This window comes from Lagenorhynchus albirostris, chromosome 1 (genome assembly GCF_949774975.1).
Source record: "Lagenorhynchus albirostris chromosome 1, mLagAlb1.1, whole genome shotgun sequence".
NCBI classification, from domain to species: Eukaryota; Metazoa; Chordata; class Mammalia; order Artiodactyla; family Delphinidae; genus Lagenorhynchus; species Lagenorhynchus albirostris.
The window spans coordinates 59,678,623-59,693,027 of NC_083095.1; the positions used below are offsets into that span (position 1 = coordinate 59,678,623).

General features: G+C 40.2%; 1 protein-coding gene across 2 annotated transcripts in view; it reads left to right on the top strand.

Moving 5' to 3' along the window:
• Positions 1 to 965: 965 nt before the first annotated feature.
• FBXO33 (F-box protein 33) overlaps positions 966 to 14,405 on the top strand; it is a 39,517-nt gene continuing 26,077 nt past the window's right edge. For both annotated transcript variants that reach the window (XM_060143041.1, XM_060143050.1), the window contains exon 1: positions 966 to 1,742. In XM_060143041.1, coding sequence (XP_059999024.1) covers positions 1,135 to 1,742 — 608 coding nt within the window. In that variant the 5' untranslated portion in view covers positions 966 to 1,134. The remainder of the gene's footprint in view (positions 1,743 to 14,405) is intronic.

Genomic DNA, 14,405 nt, shown 5'->3' on the forward strand with positions numbered 1-14,405 from the left:
AGTTAACTACTTCCCAAGTTGCGATGAAGTTCAGATACACTCTTTCGAAAGTCCCTCTCTCAAATTAGGGGCGCCAAGCTAAAGAAAACCTTTACCCTAACAATCAGCTTCTTTACACGTAGGGCCTCAAAATCGGGAACTCGGAGCCTCCCTCAAACCGCGGAGAAGAGGCCCATTATCAACCAACAAACCTAACTCATTCGCCTTTTTTTCTCCTCTCCCTCTAAATCCAAAGGGTGGCGCTGTCCTCACTCCTTCCCCACACACCAGGTGTACGCGCAAGTCCACTTCGAGGTCCGAACAAGGAATGGGGGGTGTCCACTCACGACCTCCGTCCGGCCTCCAGCCGCCCCGCCCCGCGCTTCTCCTCTACGCGACCCAGCCCCTCCGGGGAAGCCCGCGACTGCCCCCGCCCCCCATCCTTAGCGGCTCTCTCTCAGAAACTCCCAACAATACTCCGGGCAGGTGGAACGGCTGAGAAAGACCCAAGCCACCACTCTGGCTCTTGAGTCCTCAGCCCAGCAACAGAGAAACGTATAATGAGAAGCGTCACGAGCCCTTGCACCAACGCGAGTTCCGCCACCTCCACCGCCTGAGCGCCCAAGTTAACCGACTTACAGACTTGACGGAACTCGGCGGCCTCTGTGAGACGGGAGGGGGCGCCCATCGCCGGCACCACCAGCGCTTCCCGCCCCGCCCCGCCCCGCCCCGCCCCGCCCCGCACCGCCGGTCTGCCTGCCTGCGTCAGGGATCACATGCTGCGTCTCCCTTCCCTACCGTCAATCTGGCGCTCCCTTCTTCCGGAAGTCGCGCCCAGTCACGCAGGGCTCCTCCCACCACCGGTGACGTCAAACTCAGCTCCTACCACTGCTCTGCCTCCGCCTCCAGGCGCGGGGAGGGCTGCCGTTTCCTTACAATAAATCCTGCCGCTTCCGGGCCCCTAACCAGTCCAAGCGAGGGTTTTGAAGTTCCTGAGTGTGCAGGCCTCGGATGCGCATGACTAGAGGTTGAGAGGCCAGAGCCTGGCTATCTGGAGGCCACCCCCGCAGAGGCCATTACCCCTCTCCGCAACTTGTGCTGCACTTGGTTCCGCCGAGACCCACGACGGTTCCGCCCCCTTCTTCCTTGTCATTGATGTTGTTGTTCTTGTCAGTGCCGCAGCCCCGACCACCGGGAGCCCGAACCCGAGCCGGGGCCGCCCGGGTGGCGCGGTGGCGGTGGCAGCGGCTGCGGCTGCAGCAGCTGCGACGGCTGCGGGGGCTGCTCCGGGGACTGCGGGGGCGGCCGAGGACCGGCAGCCTGCGGCGGGGCCGAATGGCTCTGTGCGGACAAGCGGCAGGCGCCGCGTCGCTGCCCAGCGAGCTAATCGTGCACATCTTCTCCTTCCTGTCCGCTTCCGACCGGCTACGGGCCTCGGCCTCCTGTTCTCACTGGCGCGAGTGCCTCTTCTACCCGGCTCTCTGGCCCCAGCTCCGCATCTGCCTCCGCGTCTCGCCCTCGGAGCAGCCACGGCTCGAATTCCTCATGCGCAAGTGCGGCTGGTTTGTGCGAGAGCTGCGCGTTGAATTCGCCGCGGAGAATTACCTGAGCGGCGGAGGCGGCCCGGGCGATGGAGGCCGCGTCGACACCAGGACTGGCGGGGAAGAAGTCGAAGCCCTGCAGCTCTCAACCCGTTGGCTGGAAGTGCTACGCACCTACTTAGAGCTGGTGCTGTGCGTGCTGGTCAGCATCCGGAACAACAGGTAGGCTCTTCGCGGTCCCTGCGTTCAACCTTCTCTCCCCGTTCCTCCTCTCCGGGGCGCAGGGTCGCCTCCTTCCTCACACCTCGAAACAGATTCAGTGCGGATACGTCCCGCCCGCTTCAGCGTTGCTTGTTGCTCTTTTCAGTGACTGGGGGTGTCAGTTCTAATCCGGCGATTCCTTTGAGGTGGGAGGGCGTAATGGGACTCATAATACTTTATAAACAGTGAAGGACTTAGTGTTTATCAGACAGCACTCCTGGCGCCTTCCAGGCACTGTCTCATCCATCCTTTCGGTAGCAGTAGGATGGAGTTGACAGGCGCCGTCATTCTTCTTTTTACAGATGGGAGAGCTGAAGCTTGGAGGGTGAGGCCCAGAGTGAGTCTTGGGAGAAACAAACCATAATCCGTTTTTTTTGTTTCTGAATCTATCCATTCAGAATAGTTTGTGGTGGAGGAAGGAGTAGGTATGCTACTGGTTTCTCATAGTTACAAGACTCTCCTTGCAAAAAATCTTTGACAGCCATTTTCTTACCGGGCATAGTTTTGATTAACTAGGCCAGGCACAAAGAGTAGGAGGAGTGTTTGTTAAAGGGATTGGGGAACAGCCTGATCATCAGGACTGGAAGTCCCTCCCCGTTTTACCTCCAGACTCAGCTTATCCCCAGTGATTCGCCTAAAAGTAGCACAGTACAGCTTGGTGTTTGTGTGTGTTGGGGGAACTGGCCGGTGTCTGCAAAGAGTAAGCCCTAACAGTAGTGGTTTTGCATCAAGACTTTACTGTAATTCTGGGGCTAACTTCCTATGTTCTGGCCCATTGTCCTAATCAGTATTTTCCATTATTTATCTACCGCCCTCTCCAAAATCCTATTAATGTAGATTTTCTGTATCTGGATATTCTAACCAACCTTGCAATTAAACTATGAGGTAGAGGAAAGCTCAGAAGTTCAAAAAAGGAGCAACTTAGCAATAATAGTTTAGCAGTTTGCAAGTACTTTCACATTCACTGTCTTATTTGATCCTTTCAATGACCCTGTGAGTTAGTCGGGACAGCTATTATTATCCCTATTTTATAGAAAGGAAACTGAAACAAGTGATGTGCACATTGTCATACAGCATTGTTTTTCTCTAAGAGCAGTGTTCTTCCTTTTGCAATAAATACATTATGTTGAACAGGGTGGAGTGAAGGTCCTGGTTTAATGCTAGGTGAGATAGATAGATAGATATTCTTAATTCTGTGTTTGAATCATAAGGGTGGGAGATAAGCATATAGCTCCAAGTTGTATCTGGAGCATGGCTCCATCATTCCAGTGGGCTGTGTATTTCCCCAGCTTTTCACACCAAGCCATTTCATTTTATTACTTTGATTTTATGTGGCAAAAGAGGCTGTTCAAGGCTGTAAATTGGTCTTGATCAGGTTGGAGACTCTTTGTCAGAGTTGAATGTATGGCTCGAGGCCCAACTGACCTAGAAGTTAGAAAGATTCAGTCAGGGAGCACTTACTACTGATGAGACCAATGTGGGGGTGGGGGGTGTGGTTTGAATTCAGCAAGTATCAATTAGATTTTTCTTGAGATCAGATAGCAGTTCTGAGCAGCCATCTAAAAATGCGTGTCTTTTGACCAAGTAAGAACAAGTCTTGCAAAGTGCCTGGTTCCTTTTAAGTGTTTTAATAACTGGATGGATAGGTTATATAGGCAAAATAGTGGTACACCACATCAACATTTGACATTGTTCTTTACATTTCCAAGTTAAATTTACAGTAGTTTTTCTTTATGATTTCTACCATTTTGTAGGTAGAAATGGGGGATATGAAACCTACCAAGTCACAAGCTTTATGTTTCCAGGCCTTGTGTTGAATTTCTTTAAACAATTCATACAATTCAGACTGTTACTTTGTTGTATTCAGTTATTTTCATGTCTTTAAAGAAAAGAACTAAAACCATAACCTTGAATTGTGGGAACTTTTCAAGGGTACTGTTCTGAGAGGATAATTGGCATTTTGTTTTGCTTGATTCCTGGGTTTCATATACACACGTACTCTCAAGAGTGACTATAGCCACCTTACCAATATCTTAGGTGTTGGGAACAACTGATGAGTATCAAAGAGGTACAAAAATACCTCGCAGAGGGTAAAATACAGTCCTCTACCTTCAGAGCTCACTTCTCTACAGGGGGCTAGGATACCTACCTTCTTGATCAACAACAGTAAGAGCAGAAATAAAATAAGTACTCATTCAACTGTATTAGAGGTTAAATCGGCTGAGTTTCTTCTATAATTGTTCTACAGGAAATTGTACTTAGAAGTTCAAAACAACAAATTTAAATATGCATTTTTAGGATTTAACCTGTCAAGTTGAGTACTGCCTATTAAAATGCTGTATTTCAGACTCCTTAGGAAAAATGAGACTTCATGGACAATAAGATTTATGATAATAATAGCTAATAGACTCAGTCACTAAAAATACTTATTCTTAAACAGTAGGCATAGGTACATTGTCATCATCTGATTTATGCTTTCCTGGACTATATAAATATTTTGCATGAACCTTTTTTGGATGAAATACTATTTGGGGGGCAGTACTTTTTTTAAAAGATGCAGGCTAGAGAGATTTTGTATAAGGGTGATTTTCTTGTTACAACTCTAACTACATGTATCTAGATTGACCAATTTTATGACTGCCTGCTATATCCCCTCTTAGTAGTAGAAGGTCTATTAATAATTCTTAGATTTGTTTTGCTGATTTGGCACCTGCAGTGACGGAGAGTCTTACCTTTGTATTGTTTTTTCAACATCAGTCTACTAAGACCCAACAGCTGATAAGGCAATTTAAAAATACATCTTAAAATAGATTAAAAATTGTTTGGACATTTCATATTACTACCTAAGAAGGTAGGAAATGTCTTGAAGGTATTATCTCCAGCAACCCTGAGCCTTATTTTTCTTGAAATACTTTTCCCCATCATGGGGTAATAAATAACATGTGATAATAACATTTCACTTTTGAGAGCTTACTTTTATTATTTGCTTTAAAAAACCCATTTACAGAATATGTATACTAAAACATTGGGATTCTGACCCGTCCTCGCACTCCGAGAAATGGTTGCCTTTAGAGAAGAGATACCATACCCAACAGACTCCTTACCTTAAAACTGACAAATTTAAAGTGGCTCCATGGGGACAGCTTCAAGGTCATTGAGAAGGAAGGAGACTAACCTGCTGAAGAAACTAATCTCCTCTGAGGGCTGCTGAGAGGAATTAGGGCTCTCTTTAGTCTATAGGTCCATTCTTACCATGACTGAGAACTGATAGAGGATAGGAAGATAAAACTCAATAAAAGATTGTCAAAGTAAAGTATTTTTTGTGTTAAAAGAAGCTGTTGAGCAGCTTTTGAATGAAGGGATTAAATTATTTCCATTTTAATGTGTTAGTTCTGAGGCAGCCTTGAAAGAGTTCACCCAGTTTGATCAATTTATGTATGACCTAAGATGATAGTTATAAAAAAGTCTGGTTTTTTTCCCTCCAAATATTGAGAGCTTACTATGTGCCAAAGCAGTGAAGACAAGCTCCCTGTTTCCATGGATTCAACATTCCAGAGGGAAAAGATAGGCAGAAACAAGTAAACAAAGATTATTTCGGTTGTGAAAGTAAAAGAAAATCTGAAAATAAAAGAGGACTATGTAATAGTGACTAGGTGGCAAAATGAGATAGAGTGGTGAGGGAAAAACCTCTTCTGAAAAGGACATTTGAGCTGCAGCCTGAATGACAAGAGTCACCTATCTGAAGATATGAGAAAATAGCATTCCAAGCAGAAAAAAACAGCACCAACGCCTTAGGCCAGACAAATTTTGGGCCTGTTGGAGCACTAGGAAAGAAAGTATGGCAGGACCATGTGAAGGGTGAAAAGTGGTGTCACAGTGAGCTCTAAGATGTAGCAGGAGGAAGGAATGGTGCTGTTTAGGTGGGCTTGTGGAATAAAGTTTGGACTATATCCTAAGAATAGAAGAAGTCATTGAAAAAATTTTAAGGACAAGCATAAGGTGATCTAATTTGCATTTTAAGACAATCACTCTGGTTGCTGTGTAATGAATGAATTTTAAGAATGAACAGAGAGGAAGCAGGGAGACTAAAGGGAAGCTGTTGCAATAATCTAGGCAAGAGATGATGGTAGCCTGGAGTATGGTGGAGGAAAAGAAGATTTTAAAAAGTGAATGGATTTAGAATATATTTTGGAAGTAGAGCCAAGAAGACTTGCTGCCGGGATGTAGATAGAGGAAGGGAAGAATCAAATATTTTTCATCATTTCTCTGTAAAACGCACTCAGTTTTGTTGTCCTTAGTACTGTTAAAATTATCTTTTAATAATATGTTAAATAACAATTTTAAATGTCAGTCTTATTTAAGTAAAACTTTTTTTAATAACATCTGGGATTTGAGGATGATGATAATTCTTAGATGGTAATTGAGTAAGTGAATTGGTAAAGCAAATTCTGGGAAATTACTTTTAATTAATGGATCTTAAGAAAGCTAATAAGGAATACTATTATAGGCCCGTGACTGATTTCTGGAATCTCTAAAGCTGTGCCACTAGCCACGTATAGCTATTTAAATTTTAATTACTTGAATAAAATTAAAGATTCAGTTATTTGTACTTGCCACATTTCAAGTGCTCCATAGCCATATGTGGCTAGTGGCTACCATTTTGGACAGCATAGAATAGAGCATTTCCAGTGTGGCAGAAAGTTCTGTTGGACAGCACTTCTCTAAAGTGTTTGTTTTCTTTGTTTGATTTGGCTGTGGTCATTCATTAACGTTTCTGAGAGGAGGAAATATGTTATCAAAAAGTGTTACGTGACTGTAAACACATTTGATATTGAACATAGACTAAGAAAATTAGAAGTGATCTGAAAGAATTTCATGCAATGATGTAGATTATTTTAGCTTTTTTCAGTTCAGAAAAGGAAAAAATTGCATTCTGTGAGCTCCTTTACATCATTGAGAAAGACTTCAACCGTTTTAAGTGCATCTTTTTAAAGTACCAATTTCTTATATATTCTCCTTTTCCGTAGTTAATTAAACTTAGCTGTATTAACTCTAAGGTGGCTGTGTTTCACATTTTTACACTGATACTACTTATTACATCAAATAAATAATTTTGGATCCTCTGAAATGAAAGGAAACATACTAGAGTTTCTGCCACGGATAAAGTTTGCCAATTCTGAACCACAGAAGAGAGAAAAGGTCTTCATGACCAAGACATCAGAAGCCTTTGGGTCTCAGTTGTACTAAACAGTCCAATAGAAATCCCAGAGAAAGATGAAGAGTGTTCAGCACTGTGCAGTTAGACCTTGAAGAATCTTTCTTAAGCTCATAGGATGTTAATATTGTTTTCAAAGAACAGTCCAATCTAACACATTGATTCTATATGTTGTAGGTTTTTGTAAAAGGCTGTCAGAAATTGTGTTGGTTGTTTGATTCACAGGGAAATTCTTACGCTAGAAAGAGAATAAGATATCTCTTTTCAGTGATTTTTTTAAAAATTTTTATTGGAGTTTAGTTGATTTACAATATTGTGTTAGTTTCAGGTATACAGCAAAGTGAATCAGTTATACATATACATATATCCACTCTTTTTTAGATTCTTTTTCCCATATAGGTCATTACAGAGTATTGAGTAGAGTTCCCTGTGCTATACAGTAGGTCCTTATTAGTTATCTATTTTACTGAATATATATAGTAGTGTGTATGTGACAATCCCAGTCTTCCAACTCATCCCTGCCCCCCCCCAATCCCCTGGTAACCATAAGTTTGTTTTCTACATCTGTAACTCTATATCTGTTTTGTAGATAAGTTCATTTGTACCCTTTTTTTTAGATTCCATTATATAAGCAATATCATATGAAATTTATATATATATATTGAAGTGGTGTGTGTTTTTTTATTTTTTAAATTTTTTTATTGAAGTATAGTTTGTTTATAATATTGTTAGTTTCAGGTGTGCAGCAAAGTGATTCACTTGTATATTTTTTCAGATTATTTTCCGTTATAGGTTTTTACAAGATATTGAATATAGTTCCCTGTGCTGTACAGTAAATCCTTGTTGCCTATCTATTTTATGTATAGTAGTTTGTATCTGTTAATCCCATACCCCTAATTTATCCCTCCCCGCCTCCTTTTCCCCTTTGGTAACCATAAGTTTGTTTTCTATGTCTGTGAGTCTGTTTCTGTTTTGTTTTGGGTTTTTTTTGCGGTACGCGGGCCTCTCACTGTTGTGGCCTCTCCCGTTGCGGAGCACAGGCTCCGGACGCGTAGGCTCAGCGGCCATGGCTCACGGGCCCAGCCACTACGCGGCATGTGGGATCTTCCCGGACCAGGGCACGAACCCGTGTCCCCTGCATTGGCAGGCGGACTCTCAACCACTGCGCCACCAGGGAAGCCCTGTTTCTGTTTTATATATAGATACATTTGTATTATTTTTTAGATTCTACATGTAAGTGATAACATATAATATTTGTCTTTCTCTGTCTGAATTACTTAGTATGATATTCTCCAGGTCCATCCATGTTGCTGCAAATGGCAATATTTCATTCTTTTCTATGGATGAGTAATATTCCATTGTGTATGTATGCCACATCTTCTTAAACCAATCATCTGTTGATGGGCACTTGGGTTGTTTCCATGTCTTGGCTTTTATAAATAGTGCTGCTATGAACATTGGGGTGCTTGTATCTTTTCAAATTGGAGTTTTCACTTTTCCAGACATATGCCTAAGAGTGAGATTGCTGGATCATATGGTAGATCTATTTTTAGTTGTTTTTTTTGTTTGTTTTTGTTTTTGTGGTACGTGGGCCTCTCACTGTTGTGGCCTCTCCCGTTGCGGAGCACAGGCTCCGGGCGCGCAGGCTCAGTGGCCATGGCTCACGGGCCTAGTCGCTCCGCGGCATGTGGGATCTTCCCGGACCAGGGCACAAACCCATGTCCCCTGCATCGGCAGGCAGAGTCTCAACCACTGCGCCACCAGGGAAGCCCCTATTTTTAGTTTTTTAAGGAACCTCCCATACTGTTCTCCATAGTGGCTGTACCAATTTACATTCCCACCAACAGGGCAGGAGGGTTCCCTTTTCTCCATACCCTCTCCAGCATTTATTGTTTGTAGACTTTTTGATGATGGCCATTCTGACTGGTGTGAGGTGATATCTCAATGTAGTTTTGATTTGCATTTCCCTAATAATTAGTGATGTTGAACATCTTTTCATGTGCCTCTTGGCCATCTGGATGTCTTCTTAGGTCTAAGAAGACCTCTACTGAACTGTCTGTTTAGGTCTTCTGCCCATTTTTTGATTGGGTTGTTTGTTTTTTTTGATATTGAGTTGTATGAGCTGTTTGTATACTTTGGAGATTAACCCCTTGTCAGTCACATCATTTACAAATATTTTCTCCCATTCTACAGGTTGTCTTTTGGTTTTGTTTATGGTTTCCTTTGCTGTGCAAACGCTTTTAAGTTTGATTAGGTCCCATTTGTTTATTTTCGCTTTTATTTCTTTGCCTTGGGAGACTGATCTGAGAAAATATTGCTACAGTTTATGTTCGAGAATATTTTGCCACAGTTTATGTCCGAGAATATTTTGCCTATGTTCTCTTCTAAGAGTTATATGGTGTCATGTCTTATACTTATGTCTTTAAACCATTTTGAGTTTATTTTTGTGTATGGTGTGAGGGAGTTTTCTAACTTCACTGATTTACATGTAGCTGTCCAGCTTTCCCAACACCACTTGTTGAAGAGTCTATCTTTTCTCCACTGTATATTCTTGCCTTCTTTGTCATAGATTAATTGACCATAGGTGCGTGGGTTTATTTCTGGGCTCTCTGTTCTGTTCCATTGATCTATATGTCTGTTTTTGTGTCACTACCATTGTGTTTTGATTACTGTAGCTTTGTGGTATTGTCTGAAGTCTGGAAGGGTTATCCCTCCAGCTTTGTTCTGTTTCCTCAGGATTGCTTTGGCAATTCTCGGTCTTCTGTAATTCCATAAAAATTTTAGGATTATTTGTTCTAGTTCTGTGGAAAATGTCATGGGTATTTTGATAGGAATCACATTAAATCTGTAGATTGCTTTGATAGTGTGGCCATTTTAACAATATTAAGTCTTCCAACCCAAGAGCATGAGATACCTTTCCATTTCTTTTAAGCAACTTCAGTTTCCTTTATCAGTGTTTTGTAGTTTTCAGTGTATAAGTCTTTCACCTCCTTGATTAGGCTTATTCCTAGATTTTTTTTTTTGTCACAATTTTAAATGGGATTTTTTTTACTTTCTCTTTCTGATATTTCATTGTGTAAAGGAATGCAACAGATTTCTGTAAATTAATCTTGTATCCTGCTACTTTGATGAATTCACTTATTCTAATAGTTCTTGTATGGAGACTTTAGGGTTCTCTATGTAGAGTATCTTATCACCTGCAAATAGTGACAGTTTTACCTCTTCTCTTCCAGTTTGGATACCTTTTGTTTCTTTTTCCTGTCTGACTTCTGTCACTAAGACTTCTAGTACAATATTAAATAGAAATGGTGAGAGTGGGCATCCTTGTCTTATTCTTGAATTTAGTGGAAAGGCTTTCAGCTTTTCACTGTCGAGTATTATGTTGGCTGTGGGTTTGTTGTAAATGGCATGTATTATGTTGAGATAAGTTCCCTGTATACCCATTTTGGTGAGAGTTTTTATCATGAATGTGTGTTGAATTTTGTCAAATGCTTTTTCTGCATCTATTGAGATGATCATGTAGTTTTTGTCTTTCCTTTTGCTAATGCGGTGTATCACGTTGATAGATGTGCATACATTGAACCATCCTTGTGACCCTGGAATGAATCCAGCTTGATCATGGTGTATGATCCTTTTTATGTGTTGTTGGATTTGGTTTGCTAATTTTTTTTTGAGAATTTTTGCATCTATATTCATCAAAGATACTGGCCTGTAATCTTTTTTAGTAGTGTCTTTGTTTGGTTTTGGTATCAGGGTGATGGTGGCTTCATAGAATGAACTTGGGAGTGTTCCCTCCTCTTCAATCTTGTGAAATAGTTTGAGAAGGACAGGTATAAGTTCTTATTTGTATGTTTGGTAGAATTCTCCAGTGAAGCTGTCTGGTCCTGGACTTTTGTTTGCAGGGAGTATTTTATTACAGGTTCTGTGTTCACTTTTAGTGATCAGTCTGTTCAAATTATGTTTCTTCTTGGCTCAATTTTGGTGGGCTCTGTGTTTCTAGAAACTTACCCATTTCTTCTAGGTTGTCCAATTTTTTAAGTTGTATGTTTTTCGTACAACTTAAGTATGTATATTAATATACTATGTGTATAAAAACTATGGTTGAAAAGATAAGTGCAAATCACAGGTCTTGAGAAGAGAATTTTCACTTTTCTGAGCAAATATGTTATTTTAGAGGTATTCCTAGTATATAATGTACCTGAAAACTGATCTACATTATAAATCCATGATGTGTGAGGTATAGATAAAAAGCCCCTAGTTTTTGTCATGAATTAAGGTAAATAAACTATTCAACATATTTGTTGAATGCCAGGCCTTGTTCTAGTGACTGGGGATACAGCATTAATTAAAAAGCTGTGCCATCATAGAGCTTATTCTAGTGGGAAAACAAGACAAATAAATAAAATATATAGTATTACAGTTGGCAATACATGCTATGACACAAAATGAACCAGTGAAGGGAGATGGGAATGGTGGAGGTGGGAAGGAGGGTTGCTGTGTAAAATGGGGAATTTAAGGAAGGTCTTAACTGCTGAAGTAGTATTTGAAGGAAGGGAGGGACTAAGCCATGTGTGTCTCTCTCTCTGGAAAGTGATTCCTGGGAGAAATAGCAGTAAGTGGAGGAGTGGCTCTGCAGTTGGACTATGACTGGCATGGTTAAGTAAAACAGCATAGAACCAATGTGATGTAGAAAAGGTCAGCCAAGTAAGAGGGAGAGGTGATATGGAAATCAGTAGGCCTTTATTGGGCTTCTATAAAGACTTTGACTCTAACTGACATGAGGAGCCATGAAAGGGTTTTGTGACAAGGAGTGACATGACCTAATAGTTCAAAAGGAATATTCTAGCTGCTGTTTTGGGAATAGTTTGTAGCAGGATAAGGGTAGAAGCAATGAGCTGGTTATGAGGCTATTGCAGTAACCCAGACAAGACATGATGGTGGCATGGACCAGGGTGGGAGCAGTGGAAGTGATAAGTAGTCTGATTATTTATTTTTATCTGGAGGCCTTCTAGAAGTAGAATGTAAGTATGAAAAATTAGATACAATTGTTCAGCTAACATTACAGTGCTCTTTTAATTGCTACTCCCTAAATATATCTATAAAGATATTTCCTTTGGCTGTTTTTATTCATTTTGTTTTCCTTTTGTGTTTAAAAAAAAAAGAAGAAAAGAAAAAAAAGGAAATACCTAGGCTTTGGACACAGTTTATTTTCTGAAAGCATGGCTTATCTTTGATATTTAGCTCCTTTACCACTGAATACTTTCAAGCAGGGCCCGGTTCATATAGGCCTTACGTAAATTAGAATCAGTTTGTTGAATTTCCTCAGAAACTTCTTGGCCTTCCTTACTGCAGTCATTTGGATTTTTTTTTTTTTCTCCTCTTCTCCTCCCTCACTTTCCTGCTTCATGTGAACCCATTACTCCTGGGAATTTGCCTAAGTCTGGCCCACATATGGGCTGTGGGTTCAAGATGGTAGGACTAAGTGGAAAAGAATAAGTAAGTGGTACTCTGCACAAGGCTTCTTCCCTTCCTTTGTCCCAAATCACTGGTCTTATCACTGTTAATGCTATGTCAGGTAAATCTGTTTTTCTATCGAGAAACTCATCATGTGTACTCTTCTATTACATCTCTTAAGTGGACAAGGAAAAAGCAGGAAACAGGGGCCACACTTGAGCTAACTTTTAACCTGGTTTGTTACTCAGATGTTGCTGGTAACTTCCAAAAAGAATCTCATTCTTAGAAACCTCAAAAAAGCAACTTTGGTTCAAGGCAAAGAAGAAAGGCTTCACCTGAGGCAAGAGACTTTGATCTTATGTATCTTAGATTCACCTTCTCAAGCCACACACCTTCTCCGTAACAAAGTCCTAGTAGAGTCACCACCATGTTCGTGGGGCAGGGCAAGGTCCAGTCATATTGCCAGCACTGCAGAGAGCTGAGTGGATGTGTTCTTGATGGTCCTTAAAATCCTAAACTAGTTCTCCCAGAGAAACAGCAGTACTGAACAACCGTATGAGGTAGGCAGCAGTATTATCTCTATTTTAAGGATGGTGAAACTGAGACACAGAGTAGTTAAGTGAGCTTGCCATTTACACAATTAGAGAAATGACTGCCTTTTTTTTCTAATTTTTTAGTGAAATTTTTGAACACACGCAAAAACTAGACAATGAACCTATCATCCAGATTCAGTATTTAAAGATTTTTGCCACGTTTGCTTTCTTTTATCTGTACTGAAGTATTTGAAAGGAAATCCAAGATATAGATGTCATTTTATACTGCACACTTCAATATAAAATTCTGAAAATTATGGACATTTTTATATATAACCACAGTGGCATTAATACACTTAACAAAATTGTTGATAATTCTTTAGTCTCACCTGATTTTTTTAATTAGTCTTTTTAAAACCTTTATTTCCACTCCAAGAGTCTAAACTCATAGACATTTGTAATTTAATCACAGTAACTTTTCATGTAATTGGCACACAATACATATTTTGACAACTGAATGAGCAAAGAGTAGGAGAGCAGTCTGTAGACTAAGTTTCTAAATTATAAGTACTTAACAATCTGACTTCACTCTGAATCTGAAACTGATGACTTTTAAAAATAGGATTAAAGAAGAATGCAATTAGGTTGAAGAAATTCATTCTCTTTTTGCAATAGTATTAGAAAGATTGATTATCAAACACTTTATGATTTTGTGCTCTTTCACAGCACATCTTAGGATTTGCAAAGGGACTATTAAGTAGGTTGTATCCTATTAATATTACCATAGGAACAGAGCTAAGTTGATTTGAAGAATTAAGATGAAAGAAAATATTTCTAACCAACTGAACTGTTTTCCCAGTATGTTTTTGTTACCTGCCTTTTGAGCAAAGGCATGTTGTGGACATTGTGCAGGAAAGAACTCAGTATTGTATACCTGGAACTAAAACAGAGATCTTCCAGACAGTCTCCTTATATTAACTTGTTAAATTTTACTAACATGCAGGGCATTAACTTTTTTTTTTAAGATTTTGATGTGAATTAAGCTTTTATGAAGGTGAAAGCTATGTAAAGCTAATCTAAAGTAAAAATTCACCAGAGGTAATTCTAGTAAAATGTGAAACATCCTTTTACAAAATTGGAATAATAATATATATGTGGTTTTGAATAAACCTTTAGCCAGACTCATCAAGAAAAATCTCAAACAACCTAAACTTATACCCAAAGAAACTAGAAAAAGAAGAAAAAACAAAACCTAAAGTTAGTAAAAGGAAATAAATAATAAAGGTCAGAGCAGAAATAAATGAAATAGAGACTGAAAAAACAATATAAAAGATCAATGAAACTAAGAGCTGGTTCTTTGAAAAGATAAATAAAATTGATAAACCTTTAGCCAGACTCAGCAAGAAAAAAGAGAGAGGGCCC